The sequence below is a fragment of the Neoarius graeffei genome, chromosome 10, assembly GCF_027579695.1.
Source record: "Neoarius graeffei isolate fNeoGra1 chromosome 10, fNeoGra1.pri, whole genome shotgun sequence".
NCBI classification, from domain to species: Eukaryota; Metazoa; Chordata; class Actinopteri; order Siluriformes; family Ariidae; genus Neoarius; species Neoarius graeffei.
In genome coordinates this window covers 49,243,372-49,271,367 of record NC_083578.1, presented here as the reverse complement: position 1 = coordinate 49,271,367, position 27,996 = coordinate 49,243,372, and the positions used below count along the sequence as shown (strand labels likewise).

Here is a 27,996-nt window from a genome sequence, read left to right as displayed (position 1 = left end):
ATAAAATAATGGCTTTTTTCATGGTATATTAGATATGTTCCATTCAGCTAGCATGATATTGAACTTGTCTTTGACTCGTTCAAGATCATACTAGCTGAATGGAATACAACTGATAGACCACTCAAAGCCAGCCAATATTATTTACCGTATTTTTCGGACTATAAGTCGCACTTTTTTTTTCATGGTTCGGCAGGCCATGCGACTTATACTCCGGTGCGACGTATATATGTTTTGTTTTGTTTTTTCACCACGGAATAACTGGAGCTGATGCTGAGTCTGATGACAGCCACGCAGAAGAAGAGGAAACGGCCCTTCATCTGCCGCTGGAGTTGGCAGAGTTGTTCAGAAGCGACACCGAGGATGAGGAATTCAATGGATTTGCTGATTTGGAGTGAAATCGTCAGCTTGATAAACTTGATTGACCTGTGTTTTATTATTAATGATAGGCCTATAGTTATTTAAATAAGTTATGTAATGATTTTAGGCAGTGCTTAATTTGTGAAGTCGGAGGTCCTGGAACGCAGGAGGTGGGTGGGTCCGGCGACTCAAAAAAAAAAAAAAGGCGGGGGTGGTTTACTATAACTTTACGCACACACGCTTACTGTGTGTGTAAAAAAATAATAATAATAATATCAGACATTATGATCTTAGAAAACGCTTTAGTGACGAACAGTTACAGACAGTAATATGTCGTGATATTATGTTATAAAATATTTTTTTATTAGGCTATATATTAAATTATATATTAAATTTATCTTCTAAAATAACAGACTGTACTCATATCACAACCGGTTTATTTCACCATTGGAGATCAGATCACACAAGACATGAGTTAAATGACACATTTTAAGGATTTAAGTAGGGGATTTAAAAGCAGTCATTTTAAAAAGTCATTTTAAAAAGTCATTTTTAAAAGTCATTTTCCGAGCCCTCCCTGTCTTTCTCCTGCTCATTAAAAGCAGTGTCAGCAAACATAAGTGCAATCAATTCAAGTAATAGTTAAGAAATAAAGGGTTTACAAAACAAGTTGGAGAATTCATTTTAAAAATTTTAGTAAGCTTTCTTGTTTTTTTGCCATTTTTTCCACAGCGCAAGCTAATGGCTACAAAAAACCCGGTGTACTATTGAGCGGAAGTATACACCCCATGTCCCCCCCCCCCCCTTCCCCTTTCGCATAGATTTTGTGGATGCCATAGGACAACAGATATCAAAACCGAAAACTAAACAAATTTTTATTTACTTATTTAATTTATTCTTTGATTTTTTTTCCCTTTGTGATGGTCACAGAGGTGATCTGATCCATTTAAATAGCTGCCGGAACACCGAATGAAATGAAAATAGCTGCCGGATCCGACAACGGAGGTTACGGATCTTGTTCCGTCATGTTCCGGCTCAAATTAAGCCCTGATTTTAGGCCTATAGGCTATTGAATAACTTGATGTTACGGTACATATTCAGCCAGTTTTTCTCTGGGCTATTATAAATGATTTTGTTTTGCATTTTTAAAAATAACTCTCCTTCCAAGATGAACTTTATTCTTTGTCTCTGATGGTGTTATGGTGTTAATGGTCTGAATAACGTTTAATGTTTTTATCTGATATGACGTTAACTGGCAGGTGCACTTTCTGCCTGTTTTTTTCTCTGAGCGGTTGTTTTTTTTTTTTCACTAGACGGTTGTTTTTACTACTGTACCTGTCGTTGGAGATGATATACCTATAGCCTACTTGACCTCTGATTTGATGAAATAAAATTCGACAAAAATGAAGAATGACACTCCTCGATGATGACTACAGCTTTAATAACAAAGATGAAAGAGCCATGGGGCGATAATAAGCCCTACCGGTAAAAATATTCTAAAAGCAAACTGATTAATGCATCAGTAACAGGCTACTAATATTAGTTATAATAATAATATAGGCTATTAGTAATAACGATAGTGATAGTATTAAAGATAGTAGTAGATATTTAAAATAATCAGACCAGGCTACTTACAGGGCAAAGGGCACGTTATCACTGCTCAGCTGTTCGTTTATTAAATAAACAATGCAGTCGCGCAGTAACCACGCGCCGCTTATCAGATAGAATCACAGATTCTATGGATAGAATAACCCTTCAAAAAAGTGCGACTTGTAGTCTGGTGCGACGTATATATGTTTTTTTCGTCTTCATAATGCATTTTTTGGCTGATGCGACTTAAACTCCAGAGCGACGTATAGTCGGGAAAATACGGTAATTATTATACATATGGGCCACTTTTTCCATGGAATAAAAACATGTATTCTATTTCCTTCTAGTAGGTTTATTGATGGCATGCAATATTCTTATCATATTATCTATTCTCTGTCTATTACGCCACTCTCCCCAATGGAGAATGAGCGTGCAATATTGTATGCTGTCAAGAAAACACAACGTCACACGTTAGATACGTAAAACTTCTGCATTTGCGAGCGACAGTGACAATTTGCAAACAAACATGGCAGCCAGGTTTGCTTCATTAAAAACGGAAGATTTTGAGAGAATTTTGGCTGCCAGGTAGCTCCGTTGTGTGTAGTTGTCAATGTTGATTTTAAAATTAACTAAGTAAATTACACACGGAAAATAATAATAATAATAATAATAATCAGCTTGACTGCGCTAGCATTGGCCTTCGCTAATACTACACTGACTGGAAGGTAATTAGATTGCCGTGCTAACAGCACTGAGGCGCGGGTAAGCTAGTGTTGGCCTTCGTTAATGCTCCTGCTATGCCGGGTGGAAGCTAACTGGATTGCTGCACTAATAGCATTGAGTCGTGGGTAAGCTAGCATTGGCCTTCGAAAATGCTGATATGAAGAGTGTGTATGTATAATAATAATAATTATAATAATAATAATAATAATAATAATAATAATAATAATAATAATAATATTAGATGGCTTTTTTTCATGGTCTATCAGATATATTCCATTCAACTAGCATGATACTGAACGAGTCTAAGATGAGTTCAATAGCATGCTAGCTGAATGGAATATATCTGATAGACCACGAAAAAAAGCCATCCAGTATTATTTAAATGTTTCATTTATTTTTACTTCGTGAACAGCAATAGATTCCTAAGAAGTCGAATTCACTTTATAGCACATTGGCTGGCTAGCTGACGTTGATTTGTACATTCCTGTTAAAGGTGCTTTCGGTAAAACTGCCATCCCTTCTTCCTTTTTTCTTCTTCATCTGACAAGCTTTCATATTTTAAGTCAAAAGGTATACTCCAGAAAAGTATCATTTGCCATGTCTGCTGATGGTGTTACTAAGGTTACCATAGTAACTGGTTAGAACTAGGAAGTGGAGTTTTATGTGACAAGTGGAAGGATACAGACAGTGAAACGTCCCAGTGCTGTCATGGCAAAATAGCAGCACTCTTGGAGTGCCACTTGAGCAATCAAATTAGTGAACTGGAACTAACCCTTATATCACAATTGTTAACATACACTTCTTGCACACAGTTACATCTCTCCCTACAGAGCACATACAATATCAGAAGTGTAGAAGTCTTATCCTTTGTAACACTGCCAGCTCTTTTAATAGCTCCTGGATTGATTGTATTGGATTGTGTGCCAGGATTGTGTTGTCTCATATTTGTAAGTAATGCCAAAACTAATAATTAAAACTAATAAATACAGGCACATGTAAAACTCCTTCTCTATACAAAAGGTAAATATGGGGGGGGGGGGGGGGGGGGGGGACAGAATTAAAAAGGGCTCAAACGGGACAGTGTAATGTTAGATAAGTAAATGGAATAAAATAAAAATGGGAGAAAAACAGGCTATCGCCAAATCAATCCTCTCAAACCATCTGTCATTTAATCTTTCTGACCCTTTCTTTTGTCAGGGAGAAAAGTTATGTGCTTTGTATGTAATTAAAAATGCATCAAAGGACCAAGAACATAAAGACAATTAGCATCTTTTTTTTTTTGCCCATCTTAGATCTTGCTCGTTTGTAGGACACTTGAACATAAAAGCCAGAGATTCACTTTGGGGTTAAAAGATCATCTCCATCAAAGACACAAGTGAAGTTCAGCATCACAGGGCACATAGCCAACACCGAATAAAGAGAGGTGAGAGAGAGCCCCACTAAAGATAATCCAAAGGTTTTGATAGATAGATAGATAGATAGATAGATAGATAGATAGATAGATAGATAGATAGATAGATAGATAGATAGATAGATAATCAATCAAATAAATAAACAAACAAACAAACAAACTAATTGTAGCGCGAATAGCGTGTGGGTGGAGCACAGAGGACGGCAGGACAGAGATCAAGGGTTTTCAGAAGGCTTTATTGCCGAACTTTTCAGTCTAACAATGTTTTTAAACCAAGTAGGCAGAGAGACACACACACACACACACACACACTGTCGGCTCTGCCGGGGAAGAAGCTCCCTTCCGCTCTCCCTTTCCCTCCTTAAGTAGGGCGGTTTACTGGGGAGAACACACACAAAACACAGGTTAATGACACTCAGGTGAAGCGATTCTGCCATTTACCTTCCCCAACTCCGCCCTCCTGTCACAGACCGGCGCTTGACCACGCCCCCGGTGCCACATACCCCCACCGCCCGACTCAGGCCGGGCGCCCGTCCGGCCCGCAGCCGACTCCCCCCCCCCCCCCCCTTGACGGGAGAGGAAGTCCGCCACGACCATCTGCGCCCCCGGCCTGTGGACCACCTTGAAGTTGAAAGGTTGGAGCGCCAGATACCAACGGGTGATCCACGCGTTGGCATCCTTCATGCGGTGGAGCCACTGGAGGGGCGCGTGGTCCAAACAGAGGGTGAAAGAGCGCCCCAGCAGGTAGTAACGGAGGGTGAGGACCGCCCACTTGATGGCCAGGCACTCTTTCTCGATAGTGCTGTAGCGCCCCTCACGCACTGACAGCTTCCGGCTGATGTATAACACTGGGCGGTCCTCTCCCCCCACCTGCTGGGACAAAACGGCCCCCAGCCCTCTGTCCGACGCATCCGTCTGTAACAAAAAAGGGAGAGAGAAGTCAGGGGAGTGCAAAAGTGGCCCCCCACACAGTGCAGCCTTTACCTCAAAGAAAGCCCGCTGGCACTGCTCCATCCACTGGACCGGATCTGGCGCCCCCTTTTTAGTGAGGTCAGTCAGCGGGCTGGTGACGTCCGAATAATTAGGTATAAACCTACGATAATAGCCAGCCAGCCCCAGGAACTGCCTCACCCCCTTTTTGGTCTTGGGTCTCGGGCAGGCCGCAATCGCTGCTGTCTTATTAATTTGGGGACGCACCTGCCCGTTACCCAAGTGGAAGCCCAGATACCGTACTTCCACCCACCCAATCGCACACTTCTTCGGGTTGGCAGTGAGCCCCGCCCGCCTCAGCGACCTAAGGACGGCCCTCAGGTGTTGCAGGTGCCGCTGCCAGTCATTACTATAAATAATGATGTCGTCTAGGTAAGCGGCCGTGTAGGTGGCGTGGGGCCGGAGGACCCGGTCCATCAGCCGCTGAAACGTAGCGGGCGCCCCAAACAGCCCAAACGGAAGTGTGACGAACTGGTGTAAGCCGAACGGTATGGAAAAGGCCGTTTTCTCCCGGGATAATGGAGTCAAGGGAATCTGCCAATATCCCTTCGTCAAATCCAGTGTCGAGTAAAAGCGAGCCGTGCCTAGTCGATTGAGCAGCTCATCAATACGAGGCATCGGGTACGCGTCGAATTTAGACACTGCGTTGACTTTTCTATAGTCCACACAGAACCGGACCGAGCCGTCGGCCTTAGGAACTAAGACCACCGGGCTGCTCCAGTCACTGTGGGACTCCTCGACGATGCCCATTTCGAGCATGGCCTGAAGTTCTTCCCGAACTACCTTTTTTTTGTGTTCGGGTAATCTATAAGGACGGCTGCGCACTACCACCCCCGGGGGCGTCTCTATGTGGTGTTCTATGAGGTTAGTGTGACCGGGCAGGGGCGAGAATACATCCGAAAACTCGGCCTGCAACTAGGCGACCTCCGTGAGTTGGGTCGGGGAGAGGTGGTCTCCACAGGGGACCGGAGAGGTACGAGATGCCAATGTCCCTTTTTGGACCTCCGGCCCCAGCTCCGCCTTCTCCGGAACTACCGACACCAACGCCACGGGGACCTCCTCTTTCCAGAGTTTTAACAGATTGAGGTGGTAGATCTGTAGCGCCCCCTCCCTATCCGTTCGCCTAACCTCATAGTCGACGTCCCCGACTCGCCGTGTGACCTCAAAGGGTCCTTGCCACTTGGCGATTAATTTGGAGCTCGACGTGGGCAACAGGACGAGTACTTTATCTCCCGGAGTGAACTCTCTAAGGCGCGTGCCCTTGTTGTACAGGCGGGTTTGCCGTTCCTGGGCCTGGCGCAAATTCTCCTGAGTTAGGTGGGTGAGCGTGTGGAGTTTTGCGCACAGATCCATAACGTACTGAATTTCGTTTTTGCTCTGTGAAGGTCCCTCCTCCCAATTTTCCCGCAGTACATCTAAGATGCTGCGCGGCTTACGCCCATATAATAATTCAAATGGGGAGAACCCCGTGGAGGCTTGGGGGACCTCTCGCACTGCAAACAGCAAGGGTTCGAGCCACTTATCCCAGTTACGTGCGTCCTCACTTACGAATTTTTTGATAATATTCTTGAGGGTGCGATTGAACCGTTCAACTAAACCGTCCGTCTGTGGGTGATAAACGCTGGTGCGGATCGGCTTAATACCCAGTAGCCCATACAGTTCGCTCAGTGTTCGTGACATAAACGAGGTGCCCTGGTCAGTCAGAATCTCTTTCGGGATTCCAACCCGGGAGATGACGTGGAAGAGGGCCTCTGCAATACTGCGTGCTGAGATATTGCGAAGAGGCACCGCTTCCGGGTATCGCGTTGCATAGTCCACCAGAACCAATATAAAGCGGTACCCACGTGTTGACCGGTCTAATGGCCCGACGAGATCCATCCCAATTCTTTCGAACGGGGTCTCAATTAATGGTAGGGGGCGCAAGGGCGCTCTTGGAATGGCCGCTGGATTTACTAACTGGCATTCGCGGCACGCTGTACACCACTTACGGACGTCGCCGCGAATCCCCGGTCAATAGAATCGGGCCATTATCCGGGCGAGTGTCTTATCCTGCCCGAGGTGTCCAGCCATGGGATTAAAGTGAGCCGCCTGGAATACCAATTCCCGGCGGCTCTTTGGAATTAACAACTGGGTGACCCGCTCTTTCGTCTGAGTGTCCTGCGTCACTCGGTATAACCTATCCTTCAAAATGGAAAAATAGGGGAAGGGCGGGGTGGCGTTCGGCGGGAGCGTTTGACCATCGATTACTCTCACTTGGTCAAACGCGTGTCGCAGAGTCTCGTCTCGCGATTGTTCCAGTGGGAAATCCGCGAGGGATTCCCCAATAGAAAGAGGAGGGGCCGGGGGCTCCTCACTCTGTCGCGGAGATGACATAGACGGCTCTGCGACCGCCGCTCCAGCCAAAGCGACACCGGGACCCTCCCCTATCAACCGGCAGGACCCACTCTTTACTAGGCGTGCCATCAAACCCCGAAATCCCGGCCAATCAGTCCCCAAGATCAAAGAGTGGGTAAGGCGAGGATTAACCGCCGCCTTCACTATTGATTTTGCCCCTCTGAAATATATGTGGACCGACACCAACGGGTAGCTGTGAATATCCCCGTGCACACACAACACCTTCACCCCTTGTGCTCCCCCCAATGCCTCGTCTTGCACCAGGCTTTGGCGGATTGAGGTCTGATTGCAACCTGAATCCACCAACGCCTGATATGTAGCCCCTTGTACACTTACCGGTATGCGATACGCTCCGGCCTGATCGAGGGCAGCCTCTGGCGCGTCGGGGATCCGCACCACCGCCCCCACCTCCATCGCTGCACACTGTTGCTGCAGGTGGCCCGGTTCCCCGCAGCGCCAGCAAACCGGCCCAGGCCTTCCCTCTGCAGCTGTGTTCTGAGGCTCACTCACCTGAGGGGGGGGGGGGGGGGGGGGGGGGAGAGACAGACACAGAAGGGAGAAACGGGAGGGCACCACGGGTGCGGCGGGCCGGCTGGGGTGGAGCCGGCCCCCGCCTCCGTGGTGGGGGAATGGGGCGAGGACGAGACACGGGAGGAGGGGGGAGAGAAAGAGAGAGAGGAGAGGAGAGAGAAGACGATGTCGGTGGTTGTCCTGCCGCCGGAACAGCCGCCAGATGATCCTCCGCCAGTCCCACGGCCTGATCCAGCGATGCCTGGCGGTGGCACTGGACCCACTCCGCGGTTCCGGCTGGTAAGCGGGCGGTGAACTGTTCCAGCACCACCTGGTCGATGATTCCCTCGGCATCGCGATCTTCGGCCCTCAGCCACCGCCAGCAGGCGTCCCGGAGCTGCTGGCCGAACGTGAACGGGCTGCCGACTTCCTCCATCCGCAGCGCGCGGAAGCGCTGGTGCTGCTGCTCCGGCGTGCGCCCCACGCGCTGGAGGACAGCCCGGCGAAGGTCGGCGTAGGCCAGCCGGCGATCGGCGGGGAGCTGTAGTGCGGCCAGCTGCGCCTCTCCCGTCAGGAGGGGGAGGAGGCGCGCCGCGCGCTGCTCCATCGGCCACCCCGAGGCTTCTGCGACCTGCTCGAACAACGTGATGAAAGCCTCGGGGTCATCCTGCGGGCCCATCGTAGTTAAGGTGAGGGGAGACGGGCCTGCGGCCGGGGCGCTGGTGGACCCCGCCGATGCGAGGAGACGCCGGAACGCCTCTCGATCTTCCTGTTGAGCCAGCACCAGGGCTTCGAAGCGGAGCTCCTGCTCCTTCCGGAGCGTGACGAGTGCCTGGTGCTGGCTCTGCTGAGCCGTGGCGAGGGCGTGGACCAAGTCCGCGAACGGGGAGGATTCCATGGGGCTGCAGGACTGATGTTCCACCTTGTCCCGGGTTTCAGCACCACTGTAGCGCGAATAGCGTGTGGGTGGAGCACAGAGGACGGCAGGACAGAGATCAAGGGTTTTCAGAAGGCTTTATTGCCGAACTTTTCAGTCTAACAATGTTTTTAAACCAAGTAGGCAGAGAGACACACACACACACTGTCGGCTCTGCCGGGGAAGAAGCTCCCTTCCGCTCTCCCTTTCCCTCCTTAAGTAGGGCGGTTTACTGGGGAGAACACACACAAAACACAGGTTAATGACACTCAGGTGAAGCGATTCTGCCACTTACCTTCCCCAACTCCGCCCTCCTGTCACAGACCGGCGCTTGACCACGCCCCCGCTGCCACACTAATTAATTAATTAATTAATTAATAAAAGCATTCACAGGGAACAAACTGTTTAAAAAGTCCTTTTCAAAGAGTTTAGTTTGCAGTGTGGTGAGGGCTCTGAAGAGGTCCAAGGCTAAAAGAGTTCTCTGCTCTCTATGAGGCTATATAATAAAAGCACCTAAAAGTGGTCAGCTCAGTGATACTCAACAGCCGAGGCTACGCTCTCTTCACCCAATATCCATGCTGAAAATAACCCGATTTAAAAAGCATGACATGAATGTGAGGCTGAAATGAATAATGCAGCTCACTTTGGTGCTCTACAACAGGGTATGATCTTTTTATCTAGTTCTGACCACACAAGAATTCAAAGTCATTTTCAGGAAGCTGTAGAGTCAATTCTGTTATATTACTTCCTGTTGAATGAAATAGTTTTGTGGGTGGTCTGCTATCAAAGCAAACATTATATTCAACAGCTTACCGTTCAAAAACATAGAAAAGCACTACACAACCAGATACATGGAAAAAACAAACAAACTGACAGCCATAGGAAAATGAGCAGCCATCCACAGTCACCTACTGACACAAAGGCAGAAATCTTCAGGCCTCCAGGTCATGAATACTCTCGTATCAGTAAATCAAGGCAGCTGAAGTGAACTGATCTTTAGGTTCCGCTGAATAGTGGAAAATTCTATTAGTTGTGGGTTGATATGACAAAAATATCATATGACAGAAAGACATTTCGCTCCGGTTTCCCCCACAGTCCAAAGACATCCAGGTTAGGTTAACTGGTGACTCTAAATTGACCGTAGGTGTGAATGTGAGTGTGAATGGTTGTCTGTGTCTATGTGTCAGCCCTGTGATGACCTGGCGACTTGTCCAGGGTGTACCCCGCCTTTCGCCCGTAGTCAGCTGGGATAGGCTCCAGCTTGCCTGCGACCCTGTAGAAGGATAAAGCGGCTAGAGATAATGAGATGAGAATGAGATGAGAAAGACATTTCTATGCCGCACAATATATATCATAATGTATAAATCTGGGAACAAAGCACCAAATTCTGCTAATAGTGTTGCACTTTAAAGAACCTGGGGTTCTTTGAACATGGGGAAGCCTAAAGGTTAGAGAAGCAACTTTGGGACCAAAAGATTGCCGATTTGTTTCCCTGGACTAGCAGGAATGGCTGAGGTGCCCTTGAGCAAGGCACCTAACCTTGGTATGAATATGCTATATGTTCTTCTGGATAAGAGTGTCTGATTAATGTCATTAATGGAATGGAACCTGTGAAACACTGAAAGTAATGATACTTCAATTAAAGGTCTACAAAAATTATTTAAAATAAAATAAAAATGCACACACACACACACACACACACACACACACACACACACACACACACACACACACACCACAATAATGCAATATGACAGAAAAACATATTGAGACATAACTTAGCACAATATCAATACCATACTACCATATTGTCCAGAGTTCTATACAAAAGTATTTACCTTCCCCACAGCTCAAAATGATTTCAGATACATCTGACGAGTGACAGACTAGAGGCCCATATACAGTGGGGCAAAAAAGTATTTAGTCAGCCACCAATTGTGCAAGTTCTCCCACTTAAAAAGATGAGAGAGGCCTGTAATTTTCATCATAGGTACACTTCAACTATGAGAGACAGAATGGGGGGAAAGAATCCAGGAAATCACATTGTAGGATTTTTAATGAATTAACTGGTAAATTCCTCGGTAAAATAAGTATTTGGTCACCTACAAACAAGCAAGATTTCTGGCTCTCACAGACCTATAACAACTTCTTTAAGAGGCTCCTCTGTCCTCCACTCGTTACCTGTATTAATGGCACCTGTTTGAACTCGTTATCAGTATAAAAGACACCTGTCCACAACCTCAAACAGTCACACTCCAAACTCCACTATGGCCAAGACCAAAGAGCTGTCAAAGGACACCAGAAACAAAATTGTAGACCTGCACCAGGCTGGGAAGACTGAATCTGCAATAGGTAAGCAGCTTAGTGTGAAGAAATCAACTGTGGGAGCAATTATTAGAAAATGGAAGACATACAAGACCACTGATAATCTCCCTCGATCTGGGGCTCCACCCCGTGGGGTCAAAATGATCACAAGAACGGTAAGCAAAAATCCCAGAACCACACAGGGGGACCTAGTGAATGACCTGCAGAGAGCTGGGACCAAAGTAACAAAGGCTACCATCAGTAACACACTACACCGCCAGGGACTCGAATCCTGCAGTGCCAGACGTGTCCCCCTGCTTAAGCCAGTACATGTCCAGGCCCGTCTGAAGTTTGCTAGAGAGCATTTGGATGATCCAGAAGAGGATTGGGAGAATGTCATATGGTCAGATGAAACCAAACTAGAACTTTTTGGTAAAAACTCAACTTGTCGTGTTTGGAGGAGAAAGAATGCTGAGTTGCATCCAAAGAACACCATACCTACTGTGAAGCATGGGGGTGGAAACATCATGCTTTGGGGCTGTTTTTCTGCAAAGGGACCAGGACGACTGATCCGTGTAAAGGAAAGAATGAATGGGGCCATGTATCATGAGATTTTGAGTGAAAACCTCCTTCCATCAGCAAGGGCATTGAAGATGAAACGTGGCTGGGTCTTTCAGCATGACAATGATCCCAAACACACCGCCTGGGCAATGAAGGAGTGGCTTTGTAAGAAACATTTCAAGGTCCTGGAGTGGCCTAGCCAGTCTCCAGATCTCAACCCCATAGAAAATCTTTGGAGGGAGCTGAAAGTCCGTGTTGCCCAGCAACAGCCCCAAAACATCACTGCTCTAGAGGAGATCTGCATGGAGGAATGGGCCAAAATACCAGCAACAGTGTGTGAAGACCTTGTGAAGACTTACAGAAAACGTTTGACCTCTGTCATTGCCAACAAAGGGTATATAACAAAGTATTGAGATGAACTTTTGTTATTGACCAAATACTTATTTTCCACCATAATTTGCAAATAAATTATTTAAAAATCAGACAATGTGATTTTCTGGATTTTTTTTCTCATTTTGTCTCTCATAGTTGAGGTATACCTATGATGAAAATTACAGGCCTCTCTCATCTTTTTAAGTGGGAGAACTTGCATAATTGGTGACTGACTAAATACTTTTTTTCCCCACTGTATGTTTTCTTCTTTCAGCTGTATCCACAGCAGATAATGTCTCTCCATCTCCTCCTGTCCTGCATGTCGTCTTCTGCCACACCAACCGTCCTCATGTCGTCCTTCACCACATCCATAAATCTCATCTTTGGTCTTCCTCTTTTCCTTCTACCTGGCAACTCCATCTCCAGCATTCTTTTCCCAATATACCCTGGATCTCTCCTCTATACATGCTCAAACCATCTCAATCTTGTCTCTCTCACTTTGTCTCCAAGTCGTCCTACATGTGCTGTCCCTCTAATATTCTTGTTTCTAATCCTGTCCAACTTTGTCACTCCCAGTGACATCATCTCAGCATCTTCAGCTCTGCTACCTCCAGTTCAGCCTCCTGGCTTTTTTTCAGTGCCACTGTCTTCAAACCATACAAGATCGCTGCTCTTACTACTGTCTTGTACACTTTTCCTTTCACTCTTGCTGGCAACCTTCTGTCACAAATCACTCCTGACACTCTCCTACATCCATTCCAACCTCTGTTCTTCACTTCTCTTCTGCACTCACCAGTACTTTGTACAGTTGACCCCAGACAGAGGCTCATATACGTATACATACATAAACCCACTTGCCAGTTTATTAGGTACATCTACTTTGTATCTGCACACGCTGACCATTTTGACAACTTCACCTTAGCAGCTGTATAATTATTAATTGTAGGATTAATTGATGGCCTACTCCCTCTTCACTACCTATCAGTAGAAAAGGAATCATCACAGGAGCACTGCTTGCATCATTCTCAGCACAGCAGTGACACTGAAATGATGGTGTGTGCTGGAAGAAGTGTCAGGCATTGAGACTAGGTATCGCCATGTCACTCAGGTTTTTATTTTTTTTAAAGATATTTTTTTGGGCTTTTTACACCTTTATTGGATAGGACAGTGTAGAGACAGGAAATGAGCGGGAGAGAGAGAGACGGGAAGGGATCGGGAAATGACCTCGGGCCGGAATCGAACCCGGGTCGCCCGCATTCATGGTATGGCGCCTTAACCACCTGAGCCACGACGCCCCCAGTCACTCAGGTTTTTAAACTGTGTTTATGCTACTTCATTAGACACACCCACCTTGTTGGTGCGTCTTGTAGGTATGCAGTTAAAACACTAACTTTTAAATATCTTTTTTCATGCACAGTGTGGTGACCGTCCTCTAGCCATTTATTACTGTCTATTTATGACCACAGCATAAATAGATAGTAATATTGTAAAATAGACAGAGATATTGTTTGGCTGTTTCTCAACCCAGATGTGGAACAGAAGTCTATTTAATTTAAAGAAAAAAAGGGGGGGGGGGGCGCAACAACTCTGCATCTGCCACATGTATAAGGGTAAGGATTCACGAATGGAACAATAACTGCTGTCAAAACAGGACAACCACAGAAACCAAATTTTGACAAGCTATCAAAATACTTTCCCTTCATCCTCTAACAAACTACTGCTGCTAATAGTTTATTTTATTTTATAACTTATTGCCAATCAACAATTTTATTTTGTCGCAAGTGCTTTAAATAGTAATACTAGGCTGAGAAGTGACCGCGAATCGTGCGTTTCATTAGATGTCCATTCAACTACGACCTATAAATCAGCATTCAAGTAGATTCCCCACGGAGTTCATGTAAATTGTTTTGTTTCTTAAGTCAATAAAGTATGTCATTTTGAACCATTATAAATATAATTTAAATATGTGATAAAAGGCAATATTTGATGCAACTCGCTATGTCATCGAGAGCTGAAAGCAATTACTAGATTTAAAAATAAAACTACACAAAAGTAATAACTATGAGAATTGGTGGGATTTGAGGCTATAATTTCAATACTCTCAAAACCATGTTTCAGTGCAATTTTTTTTACCATGCTTACTTCATTTCTCATTCTTTCACTGGTACCAGTCAAGCAAAACACACAATTTTGTGTGAAGAGCTTTGCTGACGTTAGTGTAGATAGGTAAGTAACAGCTACACCTACATAATGAATTAGTGCTTGCTTTGTTTGCTTGTTTGTTTTTAAATCAATAATTATTCTAATACTTGGAACTCAGTTTATGCAAAATCCTTGCTTGTCAATATTGAAATTAATGATGAAAGTGCTTGATTAATGGCCGTGTTTGATGCACGTGCCTTTAAAATTGCACCATATGGAATAGTTCCCTCTAATGCAGTGTTTCTTAACCACTGGGCCGCGGCCCATTAGTGGGCCCTGAAGCGCCATCTAGTGGGCTGAGAATTTTTTCCCCAAGTTGAATCTAATTTTCACTTGCAGTAGGGTACAATTGCTGGGTTGCATCCGACGTTACATCCGCCTCATTAAGCTACGGTCACATTGCAGCTCGCAATGCTTTGTGTTGGGCTATCGATGAAAATTAGGCATTTTGGTGGAGATGCATGGTGATATACACGTGAACTAAAAGTTGTGGTCACAGCAGGCGAACCCTTGACTGTCACACCTTTGCAGGCTTGAGTCTGGCGCAGCTCAAGAGGCCACGCTCACTCATAAAGCACTGTGTGTGCATACTTGGGACCCAGTCATTATGGGAAACACCTGATACTGATTTGAGCATAATCAGCAGATACGGACTCTGTTTTCATAGAGGCACTGCAAAGTGTCATCATTATCACTGTCACGTTTGTTTCTAGCCATGTATATAATGCTGTTTAAATACTCTGCTTTATGATTCTGCTTTACTTTCATTTGTGTTTTTTTGTAAATATCACACCTGCTAATAAACACTCTTCCTGCACTTAGATCCATCTACTGCCGTCTATCTTGTAGTGTCCTGATCCCCAGATTTTTAACCCAACCACATATAAAAAGTTGTTCGCCTCCATGCTCTTCCAGGTTTTCATCTGTTTGTCCGTGTAGAACGATGTCTGCAGCACCAGGTAGTTTGAGATGTCAGGGAACTCAACGGATGGATAATTTTCCAACTCATAGGAAAAATCATTCTTTGATAATGTGTAAGGATCTCTCTCATTGAGTGGTTTCTATATCCACTTCTTTTAAGTGTACTTCTTGGTTTTAATAACTTGCTTGTTTGCTGTACACAAACATGGCAATAAGTTCTCGTGTTAATCGCCCAGACTCCACTTTTGGATCATTAATCCCTTTTGACTGAGAATGCCCTGCATGCATGGTTTTATGTTGGCTTCTGGCACAACCATACAGTTTTAAATACAATATCTATGATTGAATACAGTTTGTTTTTATTGTATTTATTTAATTCCTGGGCTCCCATCTGTAACAGGGAGTGATGTTGCATTCCATTCATACACTTTACAATATATTATTAGACTCTAATAGAATAGATGAGCCAAAATAATTGGGGATCTTTTTTAATGGGCCCTGACTCATTACAAGTATGAATAGGTGGGCCTCAAAGTAGAAAAAGTTGAGAACCCCTACTCTAATACACAAAAAAAGAAAGAAAAAAAATTACCAAACCCTGAGACTCATCATTTTTACAAAAACACTGTACACGTTTCATTGCTTTTTCTACAAGTGTTTAAAAAAAAAAGTGTGCTGTGTGAGCTTTCAAAGTGATGTGCACACAAGTACACCTGACTAGCTATCAGAAGTAGCTTTAAGTCCAAAAGCACATCAAGCTTTTTGCACATGGGCAACCAATATGGCATCCAGGATGTGACATAAATTTGCTGATAGTCAGGTACTGGAAGTTAAGTGTAGCCGATATAAACATGTTTGTGAACCTGGATTTAATCAGGTGAAAAAGAGTCATCTTCAAGTCAGTATGGACAGCGGAGAAACCAGATATCTGTATGAACCTCGGAAAAAGGACAAACCACATCTGCTCAATGATTTCAGAAGCGATTCAGATGATTCTAATGATGAAATTGGTGGTGCTTTGCAAGCACAAAGTCAGGAAAGCAGAAAAAAAGGTTCGGTAGCTATCTGGTGCCGATGGGGAAAGTGTGCCAAGCAGAAAACTAACACTGAATGTGTTTGTTGTAAAGAGCATGGACTTTGCGATATAATACAGGCTCAGTCATTGAACTGTTTCACGGATAAACCCGGTTTGGAAGCGTAAGTCACACACAAGCCTGCACTGGAAATGGACTATATACAGAACATGATAGCCTGTGTGTAGCATGTAGTATGATAGCATGGGAGCCTGATGCGAGAGGGACAGCACCAGATGGAGAACTCATAAATTGGTAAGCAGCTGGTATATATTATATATATATTAATTAGTCTATACTATTCTAGCTAATCAGCTTGCATGACCTGAATCCCTTTTCCATGGATGGTGTTGGAATATTGTTGGCACAGCATTGGGTTTGAGTCTAATGCAATCTGCGTAGTCCAAAAGATTCCAAGAGCCTGAAGATATCTTTCAAAGCAACTGGGCTCAAAATGGTCCTCATAAACAATAGAATTTCTACCAAAGGAAAGTGTTTCTAAAGTGTAACCTGTTCCCAAGTTGCGTAGCTACTGTTTAGCAAGTCATTTACGTTGCTTAGTTGTTGGCAATGGAACACAGAAAAAATGCATTCCCTTATTATCACGCATTATTTTTGCAACCATATGCTTTGCACATTTCTCAGCAATGTTTTGTACAACTGGCTACATCACGGTGTCAGAAGCAATGAGCCAATCAAAATACAGGAAACCTAATCAACGATACTACATCATGCTGACCTTTGACACCGCCCACAAAATAGCAATATGGCTGCACCCTGAAGTGAGGAGGAATACAAAAAAACTATAAAGCACTCCTTTATGCGACATAGTGTGACGATACAGAGCAGTCAAAATGCATTTCCGCAAAACGTGTAATATTTCTAGCATAGGTTTAGTTTTCGCTGTGGTTACCCTTTAAAAATGTACTCAAAGTGGCCTCTCAAATTAAATAATAATAATTATAAGAATGCAATGCTGCAGGCTTAAACAGTTCAATTACCTTTTTTAAACAAAAGTGTCACTTACCTTGATAAAGGTCAATCAAATGAAATAGCAACTGTTGACAATTTTACAAGGTGGTACAAGTTTTGAGCGATGGTCTTGACCAACTAGCAGCATCATTTATATCGTCCTACATGAAAGTTCAAAATTGTCCCACTTTGTGGTTCCATGAGCAAATCTGTACTCATAAAGTACATAGTCAGAATGCAGGTTTTCCTGACAGTGCATTGTCTGGATCACAATTCCCCATTACCTGTTTAATTATACACACACATATATATATATATATATATATATATATATATATATATATATATATATATATAAAAAGAATACTTTATCATCTGTCATAATGTCAGGATTGAATGCTTCCCTGCAGGCAGTCAGCGTGTGCACTCACAGCTTGTTTCATATTTCGAATGCATCAGTGAATGCTGTTGATTAGTGCTGGGTTCACTTTTGACCATATGACAATGGTGCTCGTGTGAATTACATACCTATCATTGATGCTCCAGTTGAGGCAGAGGTTGAGGGAGCTGAGGTTCCGGCAGTTTCTCACCACCTCCATTACTGTCTCGTTGTTCAGTTCAGAGATGTGCCGGAGATCCAGACTACTCAGGTTCCGCAGCTACGGAGAATATAACATCATACACATTCTAAGGTTAATAACTCACTGTCTTGCTCCCACACACACAGTCTGTATACTTTATTTTCCATTCACTACTAGAAAATAAAACAAGTCAGAAGATCTATAATATAGGGAAACTGTACAATTAATGTACATTGTATATTAGGCCAACTGTGCTGTAAATTAGCTTCATAAAAACAACATATAAATTTAATGTTTTGTTATTCTGGGCATCTTCATTTTACTTCCCATGAAACACAAGGCACTTTGCAAGTACCTTACTAGATAATTGCAATATGTTGTCCAGACAACACAAACATCAGCATGGCCTGCACAATTCCCCTGGAAGGCAAGGCAAGTTTATTTATATAGCACATTTCATACACAATGGCAGTTCAATGTGCTTTACAGAAGTAAAAACAAAAACAGTAAACAATAGAGAAATAAAATTACATAAAATAATTTTATCTTTATTCTAAAATAATTAATTAAAAGAATTAAAAGAATTAAAAGAAAATAATAAGAATTAAACAATAGTAGAAATAAAATATTAAAATGCCAAAAAGAAAAAGGAGAAAAAGAAAGAGAAAGGGAAAAAAAACTAGCAGAATAAAATAGAATAAAGTTAAAGTAAATTTAAAACATGCAGAGAAAGTAAAGATTATAAAAAATGTAAAAATATTAATTATTTAACAGAAAGCATCTGAAAACAGCTTGGTCTTTAACCTAGATTTGAAGCTGCCAACAGCAGGAGCATTTTTAATGTCCTCTGGCAGTTGGTTCCATAGCTGTACTGCATAGTAGCTAAAAGCTGCTTCACCACACTTTGTTTTAACAACTGGTTTTAATAGTAAATTTTTCTGTTGCGATCTGGTAGATCTGATTGGGTTAGGCCGCTGCAACATATCAGAGAGGTAATTGGGCCCTGTACCATTTAGAGATTTGTCATGAAGTCATGACAATGACATGACATGAGGAAGTCATGAATTTCTTCAAAGCAAACATTTGGTATAATGAACAGACTAATGTGTTGAGAGAAAAATTCAGTTTAGTAAAGGGGTGGTGGGGGGAATCTTACTCATAAGCATACACAGTTACACTGATGATCCGGGAAAAATAACCAGAGTCCTATGAAATCTGTGTAATGACTGGAACTTAATGGTTCATTAACACTTAACGGCATGGAGAAGAAGCCCAGGACCCGAGAAGTAATACAACAGGATTTTTCTGCTTAATAACAGACAGGCTTCACTTGCTTTCATAAATTTCCCACCCTGCAATCACAGCTCAAATTAAATACGAAGGCTAGAGTAGAATTCCAATCAATTTTGATGAGGGCTAATTAGAGCCCGATTCAGGTAAAACACCCTGCTATGCACATACCAAGGTCAAGGTCTTTTTATTTGTCATTTCAACCATATACAGTTGGTACAGTACACAGTTGAAATGAAACCACATTTCTCCAGGACCATGGTACTACATTAAACCTCACAGGACTACAAATCTACATAAAACAACAAAGTGCAAGAGTGCAACACTGCAGACAGTAGACACAATACACAAACACTGCAGACAGTAGACACAATAGACAAACAATAAACGGACAATAAATTAACAAACAATATAAAGTGCAGACACAAGCAACATAAGGTGCAGAGCTGAGTGTGCATACTGAGGTAGTATATGAAAGGAAATAAATAAATGTAAACTTTGTGCATGCGATTGCAGTGTGAGTGGTATGTTCAACAGTCCGTGAGAATCAGTCCGAGTTGAGGAGTCAGATGGCATGAGGAATTGAAGTAGTGTATGAAAATGGAATAAATAAATAAATAAATAAATAAATAAATGTAAACCTTGAGAGAGAGAGAGTGTGTGTGTGTGTGTGTGTGTGTGTGTGTGTGAGAGTGAGACTGAGTGAGAGAGATACATTGTAACCACTGTAAGCAACAGTGCAATACTGTCCACTGTGCAATACTGCAATGGGGAGTGGTGTGATCAACAGTCCGTGAGAATCAGTCCAGTCCCTCAGAGTTGAGGAGTCTGATGGCACATGGGAAGAAACTGTTAGAGTCTGGCTGTGAAGGCCCAAATGCTTCGGTATCTTTCTCCAGACAGCAGGAGGGTGTGAGAAGTGTGTGGGGGTCGGCCACGATGCTGGTGGCTTTCCAGATGCAGCATGTGGTGTAAATGTCCGTGATAGAGGGAAGAGAGACTCCGATGATCATCTCAGCTGTCCTCACTATACGCTGTAGGGTCTTGCGATCCAAGACGATGCAATTCCCAAACCAGACCATGATGCAGCTGCTCAGAATGCTCTCAATAGTCGCTCTTGTAGAATATTGTGAGGATGGGTGATGTGTTTTCCTCAGCCTCCATAGGAAGTAGAGACACTGCTGAGCTTTCTTGACCTCACCTGGTCCCTCAGCTGGTGTTGAGGGACCAGCTGAGGTTCTCTGCCAGATGAACACTGAGGAATTTGGTGCTCTTGATGTTCTCCATGAGTGAGCCGTCGATGTACAGTGGAGAGTGGTCACTCCGTGTTCTTCTGAAGTCAACAACCATCTCTTTTGTTTTGTCTGTGTTCAGAGACAGGTTGTTGATTCTACACCAGTCTGATAGCTGCTGCACTGCCTCTCTGTATGCTGACTCATCATTCTTACTGATGAGACCCACCACAGTCATGTCATCAGCAAACTTGATGATGTGGTTCAAGCTGTGAGTTGCTGCACAGTTGTGAGTCAGCAGAGTGAACAGTAGTGGACTGAGCACACAGCCCTGGGGGGTTCCAGGGCCCAGTCCACTGCTGGTGGTGCTGGAAGTTCTGCTCCCAATCCGGGCTGACTGAGGTCTCTCAGTCAGAAAATCCAGGATCCAGTTGCAGAGGGAGGTGTTCAAGCCCAGCAGGCTCAGCTTTCCAATTAGTTGCTGAGGGATGATTGTGTTGAATGCTGAACTGAAGTCAATGAACAGCATTCGAACATATGTGTACTTGTTGTCTAGATGCCTACGGTCTAGATGAAGGGTGGTGGCTACGGCATCATCTGTGGACTAGTTACAGCGATATGCGAACTGCAGGGGGTCCAGTGAGGGAGGCAACAGGGTCTTTATGTACCTCATGATGAGCCTCTCGAAGCACTTCATTACGGTGAGTGCAACAGGACGACAGTCATTGAGGCAGGACACTGAAGACTTCTTCAGCATGGGGATGATGGTAGTGGTCTTGAAGCATTTAGGAACGATGCAGTTGCTCAGGGAGATGTTGAAGATGTCAGTTAGAACATCTGCCAGCTGGTCCGCACATCCTCTGAGCACTTTACCAGGAATGTTGTCTGGTCCAGCAGCCTTCCATGGGTTGATTCTGCGTAGAGTTTTCCTCACGTTGGCTGTGGTCAGACACAGCACCTGGTCATTGGGAGGAGGGATGATTTTCCTCGCTGTCACGCCGTTCTGTGCTTCAAACCATGTATAGAAGCTGTTCAGCATATCTGGAAGGAGGCATCACTGTCACAGGCAGGTGGTGTTGTCCTATAGTTTGTGATGGCCTGGATGCCCTGCCACATGCGCCGTGTGTCGCCACTGTTCTGGAAGTGGCTGTGGATTCTCTGGGTGTGTGCACGCTTTGCTACTCTGATGGCCCAAGACAGTTTGGCCCTAGCTGCTCTCAGGGCTGCTCTGTCGCTCGATCTGAAGGCAGCATCTCGGGTCCTCAGTAGTGCACGCACCTCTGCAGTAATCCACAGCTTCTAGTTGGGGCGAGTGGTGATGGTCTTAGAGACAGTACAGGGGCGTAGCTGGGGGGGGGGTCCTGGGGTGCCCGTGACCCCCCCTTTGTTGGACCATACATTTTGTCAATAGCCGCATAAGAATATTAGAAAAGAGCCCACTGTAATTTTTCTAAAAAATTTTTTAAACTAGATTATCACCTCAGCCTCATTAGGGTTTCTATAACCTTGACTTCCTGTGGTTTGGGTGCAAAAATCCAGTTTGTCAGAGTATGTGAAGGAGAGGCAGATGTAAGTGCAGATATGTTAAATAATACACAGTGCGATATGAGCATAAAGTGCCTGAAACGCACACAACAGGCAAACAGTCCGTAACAGCAGGCAAAGTCGTAATCAAGGAAACAGGCAGGAGGTCAATCGAGGCACGGAAAAAGTATCAGAGGCAAAACTATACAAGATCAAGGGACGAGAAACAGGAGTCGAAAAACCAGGCGATCAACAAGGACAGGGACAGGAAACAAGGCTCAGTAAGGCACACTAGACGCGGCGCAATACTTCGCATCGTCCTTGCATGGGCGCAGTCCTTAAATAGCCCAAACATAGTTCACTGATTAAAGACAGGTGCTTTTTGTTAACGGCACGCATGCTGGAGCTCATTAGGCGTGCACCGAGCCCGAGGCACGCCTTCAGGTGCACAAGCCAAGGTGCGCGGGACTGACAGAGTTCTGCGCAAGCAAAACACGATCGCACTAGAAAGCATGGTCAAGCTGCCAGTGTACCTGCAGTCTTTTTAGTTGTGAATTACGAGTATTTCCTCGTGTTAATAATTCGCCATGTCAAAATAAGCAAAATTTTCCTCCTCCTTTTGACCTGAAGAGAGGTAAGCAATTTATTATATATTTTTTTTCCATCAAAATTGCATTTTGTGGCTTTGAAGCTAAGTTTTAGTGTGCCGTTTCTAGAACACAACATCAAGAAAACATGGAAGAAACAGCAAGAATGGAAGAGCCGGTTTCTAAGCTACCTAAAACGAGCAATGGTAATTCTTTTTTGTTACATAATGTACTCAGGCTGCCAGTCAGTGTGTGACCCCCCCCCCCCCCCCCCCCCCCGAAAAATCCTTTGAAAGATTCGCATGGTTGAAATCTCCGGCGATGATAAACAGTCCATCTGGGTGTACATTCTGCAGTTTGCTGACAGCACTGCACAGTGCACAGAGAGCTTCCTTAGCATTAGCGCCGAGGGGAATGTCAACTCCGGTTATGAATATGGAAGTGAATTCACATGGTAAATAAAACGGTCTACGTCTAACAGTCCCAAACTCCACTAGCAATGAGCAATTACCAGAGATTAGCACCAAATTCCTGCACCATTCTATGTTGATGTAAATACACAAGCCACCTCCGCAAGTCTTACCGCACAGAGCTGCATCTCTGTTGGCTCAGAATGCTGATAAAGACATTTTAAAGCAATTAAGCTTGGTTTGATATAGGCACCGCAGAACCTGAAATGATTACTGTTCATTCTTTCAGTAACAGTTTTATCCTGGCCAGAGACACTGGGCACAAGGCAGGAATACACTCTGGATGGGACAACGGTCCACAGCAGGATACACAAACTACTTTACACTTAAAAGCTATTTAGAATATCAGTCATGTTTTTGGGAAGTGGGAGGAAACCAGAGAACCTGGAGGAAACCCATACTGTCTTGTTCCTGTTCTTCTCTTATTTTTTTAACACATCGTGAAAGCATACATTCTATCTTTTTATGACAATATACAGTACTGTGCAAAAGTATTAGGCACCCTATTTTTTCATACAAACTTTATCAGTAATCAAAAATCTATAGACTTCTATTTTTGTGACTTTTACATTATGGAGTGTGGCAGCAGGGGTGTGGTAAGCGCCGGTCTGTGACAGGAGGGCGGAGTCAGGGAAGGTAAGTGGCAGAATCACTACACCTGACATCAATTAACTTGCGTTTGTGTGTGTCTTCCCAGTGACTGTGCCCTATTTAAAGAGGGAGAGCAGAGAGCAGAGGAGTTTCCCCGAACCAGACGCCTGTTGTGTGTGTGTCTGTCTGTGTTTTCGAGCTAAGTTACGACTGAAAAGTGTGACAATAAAACGGTTTATCAACCTGAGCTCTGTCCTGCCGTCTTCTGTGCTCCGCCCATACACAAGAACTGCCACAGTGGTGCTGAAACCTGGGGCTGGAGCACCAACGCCGAACCACCCCATGGAGTCTTCCCCGTTCGCCGACCTGGTCCACGCCCTCACCACGGCCCAGCAAAGCCAGCACCAGGCGCTAGTCATGCTCCGTAAGGAGCAGGAGCAGCGCTTCGAGGTCCTGGTGTTGGCCCAACAAGAGGACCGACAGGCATTCCGGCACCTCCTCGCGTCGGCGGGGACAACCGACGCTTCCACCGCGGGCCCGTCCCCCCTCACCCTGACAAAGATGGGCCTACAGGATGACCCCGAGGCTTTCATCACGCTCTTTGAGCAAGTCGCGGAGACCTCGGGGTGGCCAATGGATCAGCGCACGGCGCGCCTCCTCCCCCTCCTAACAGGAAAGGCGTAGCTGGCCGCGCTACAGCTCCCCGCCGACCGCCGGCTGGCCTACGCGGACCTTCGCCAGGCTATCCTCCAGCGTGTGGGGCGTGCCAGCGCTTCCGCGCTCTGCGTTTGGAGGAAGTCGGCCGGCCGTTCGCGTTTGGCCAGCAACTCCGGGACGCCTGCTGGCAGTGGCTGAGGGCCAACAACCGCGACGCCGAGGAGATCGTCGATCAGGTGGTGCTGGAGCAGTTCATCGCACGCTTGCCCACAGGAACCGCGGAGTGGGTCCAGTGCCACCGCCCGGCATCGCTGGATCAGGCCATCGAGCTGGCGGAGGACCATTTGGCGGCTGTTCCGGCGGCAGGACAGCAGACAGCCTCTTCTCTTCTCCCCTCTTCTCTCTCTCTCCCTCCTCCTGTGTCCCGTCCTCGCCCCATTCCCCCACTGCGGAGGCAGGGGCCGGCACCACCCCAGCCGGCCCGCCGCACCCGCGGTGCCCTCCTGTTTTTCCCTTCTGTGTCTGTCTCTCCCCCCCTCAGGTGAGTGAGCCCCTGAACACCAGTGCAGAGAGGAAGCCCGGGCCGGTTTGCTGGCGCTGCGGGGAACCGGGCCACCTCCAACAGCAGTGCACGGCAATGGAGGTGGGCGCGGTGGTTCAGATCCCCGACATGCCAGAAGCCGCCCTCGATCGGGCCGGAGCGTATCGCATACTGGTGAGTATTCAAGGGGATACATATCAGGCGTTGGTGGATTCTGGTTGTAATCAGACCTCAATTCACCAAAGCCTGGTGCAAAACGAGGCATTGGGGGGGAGCACAGGGGGTGAAGGTGTTGTGTGTGCATGGGGACGTTCACAGCTACCCTTTGGTGTCGGTCCACATTTGTTTCCGAGGGGAAAAAATTATAGTGAAGGCGGCGGTTAATCCTCGCCTTACCCACTCTTTAATTTTGGGGACTGATTGGCTGGGATTTCGGGATTTAATGACACACTTAGAAAAGAGTGGGTCCTGCCATTTAACAGGGGGAGGTCCCGGTGTCACTTTGGCAGGAGCAGCTGTTGCAGAGCCGTCTACATCATCTCCGTGGCAGAGTGAGGACCCGCCGGCCCCTCCTCTCTCTGTTGGGGAATCCCTCGCAGATTTCCCATTAGAGCAGTCACAAGACGAGACTCTGCGGCATGCGTTTGACCAAGTGAGAGTAATCGATGGTCAAACGCTCCCGCCGAACGCCACCCAGTCCTTCCCCTACTTTGCGATTATGAAGGATAGATTATACCGAGTGACGCAGGACACTCAAACTAAAGAGCAAGTCACGCAACTTTTAATTCCAAAGAGCCGCCGGGAATTAGTATTCCAGGAGGCTCACTTTAATCCCATGGCTGGACACTTAGGGTAGGATAAGACACTAGCCTGAATAATGGCCCGATTCTATTGGCCGGGGATTCACAGCGATGTTCGTAGGTGGTGTACGGCGTGCCGCGAATGCCAGTTAGTAAATCCAGCGGCCATTCCAAAAGCGCCTTTGCACCCTCTACCATTAATCGAGACCCATTCGAAAGGATTGGGATGGATCTCGTTGGGCCATTAGATCGGTCAGCACGAGGGTACCGCTTTATATTAGTTCTGGTGGACTATGCAACGCGATACCTGGAAGCAGTGCCTCTGCGCAATATCTCAGCACGCAGTATTGCAGAGGCGCTCTTCCGCGTTATCTCCCGAGTTGGAATCCCGAAAGAGATTCTGACTGATCAAGGCACCACATTTATGTCACGGACACTGCGCGAACTGTATGGGTTATTGGGGATTAAGCCGATCCGCACCAGCGTGCATCACCCACAAACGGACGGTTTAGTGGAACGGTTCAATCACACCCTCAAGAATATCATTAAAAAACTCGTAAGTGAGGACGCACGTAATTGGGATAAGTGGCTCGAGCCCTTGTTGTTTTCAGTGCGAGAGGTCCCCCAAGCCTCCACGGGGTTCTCCCTGTTCGAATTATTATATGGGCATAAGCCGCGCGGCATTCTAGACGTGCTGTGGGAAAATTGGGAGGAGGGACCTTCACAAAGTAAGAACGAAATTCAATACGTTATGGACCTGCGCGCAAAACTCCACACGCTCACCCAGCTAACCCAGGAGAATTTGCGGCAGGCCCAAAAACAGCAAGCCCGCTTGTACAACAAGGGTACGCGCCTTAGGGAGTTCACACCGGGAGATAAAGTACTCGTACTGTTACCCACATCGAGCTCCAAATTGATCGCCAAGTGGCAAGGACCCTTTGAGGTCACACGGCGAGTCGGGGACGTTGACAACGAGGTGAGGCGAACGGACGGGGGGGGCTACAGATTTACCACCTCAATCTGCTTAAACTCTGGAATGAGGAGGTCCCCGTGGCGTTGGTGTCAATGGTTCCGGAGAAGGCGGAGCTGGGACCGGAGGTTCAAAAAGGGGCATTGGCATCATGTACCTCTCCGGTCCCCTGTGGAGACCACCTCTCCCCGACCCAACTCACGGAGGTCGCCCAGTTGCAGACCGAGTTTTCGGATGTGTTCTCGCCCCTGCCCAGTCGCACTAACCTCATAGAGCACCACATAGAGATGCCCCCGGGGGTGGTAGTGCGTAGCCGCCCTTACAGGCTACCTGAACACAAAAAAAGGTGGTTCGGGAAGAGCTTGAGACCATGCTTGAAATGGGCATCGTCGAGGAGTCCCACAGTGACTGGAGCAGCCCGGGGGTCTTGGTACCCAAGGCCGATGGGTCGGTCTGGTTCTGTGTGGACTATAGGAAAGTCAACGCGGTGTCTAAATTCGATGCGTACCCAATGCCTCGTATTGATGAGTTGCTCGATCGACTCGGCACTGCTCGCTTTTATTCGACACTGGATTTGACGAAGGGATATTGGCAGATCCCCTTGACTCCACTATCTTGAGAAAAAACGGCCTTTTCCACACCGTTTGGTTTACACCAATTTGTCACACTTCCGTTTGGGCTGTTTGGGGCACCCGCTACGTTTCAGCGGCTGTTGGACAGGGTCCTCCGCCCCCATGCCACCTATGCAGCTGCCTATCTTGACGACATCATCGTCTATAGTAATGACTGGCCGAGGCACCTCGAACATCTAAGGGCCGTCCTTAGGTTGCTGAGGCGAGCGGGCCTCACAGCCAACCCGAAGAAGTGTGCGATTGGGTGGGTGGAAGTACGGTATCTGGGCTTCCACTTGGGCAACGGGCAGGTGCGTCCCCAAATTAACAAGACCGCAGCAATTGCGGCCTGCCCGAGGCCCAAGACCAAAAAGGGGGTGAGACAGTTCCTGAGGCTGGCTGGCTATTTTTGTAGGTTTATACCTAACTATTCGGACGTCACCAGCCCGCTCACTGATCTCACTAAAAAGGGGGCACCAGATCCGGTCCAGTGGACAGAGCAATGCCAGCGGGCTTTTTCTGAGGTAAAGGCTGCAATGTGTGGGGGGCCACTTTTACACTCCCCCGACTTTTCTCTCCCCTTTATGTTGCAGACCGATGCGTCAGACAGAGGGCTGGGGGCGGTTTTGTCCCAGGAGGTGGAGGGGGAGGACCGCCCCGTCCTGTACATCAGCAGGAAGCTGTCGGTGCGTGAGGGGCACTACAGCACCATAGAGAGTGTCTGGCCATCAAGTGGGCGGTCCTCGCCCTCCGGTACTACCTGCTGGGGCGCCCTTTCACCCTCTGTTCGGACCACACGCCCCTCCAGTGGCTCCACCGCATGAAGGATGCCAACGCGCGGATCAC

At 46.2% G+C, this 27,996-nt stretch overlaps 1 protein-coding gene across 3 annotated transcripts in view; it reads right to left on the bottom strand.

Annotated features, from left to right (window-relative positions):
- fbxl17 (F-box and leucine-rich repeat protein 17) overlaps positions 1–27,996 on the bottom strand; it is an 898,173-nt gene that overhangs the window by 390,460 nt on the left and 479,717 nt on the right. For all 3 annotated transcript variants that reach the window (XM_060931858.1, XM_060931857.1, XM_060931855.1), the window contains exon 7: positions 17,825–17,955. In XM_060931858.1, coding sequence (XP_060787841.1) covers positions 17,825–17,955 — 131 coding nt within the window. The remainder of the gene's footprint in view (positions 1–17,824; positions 17,956–27,996) is intronic.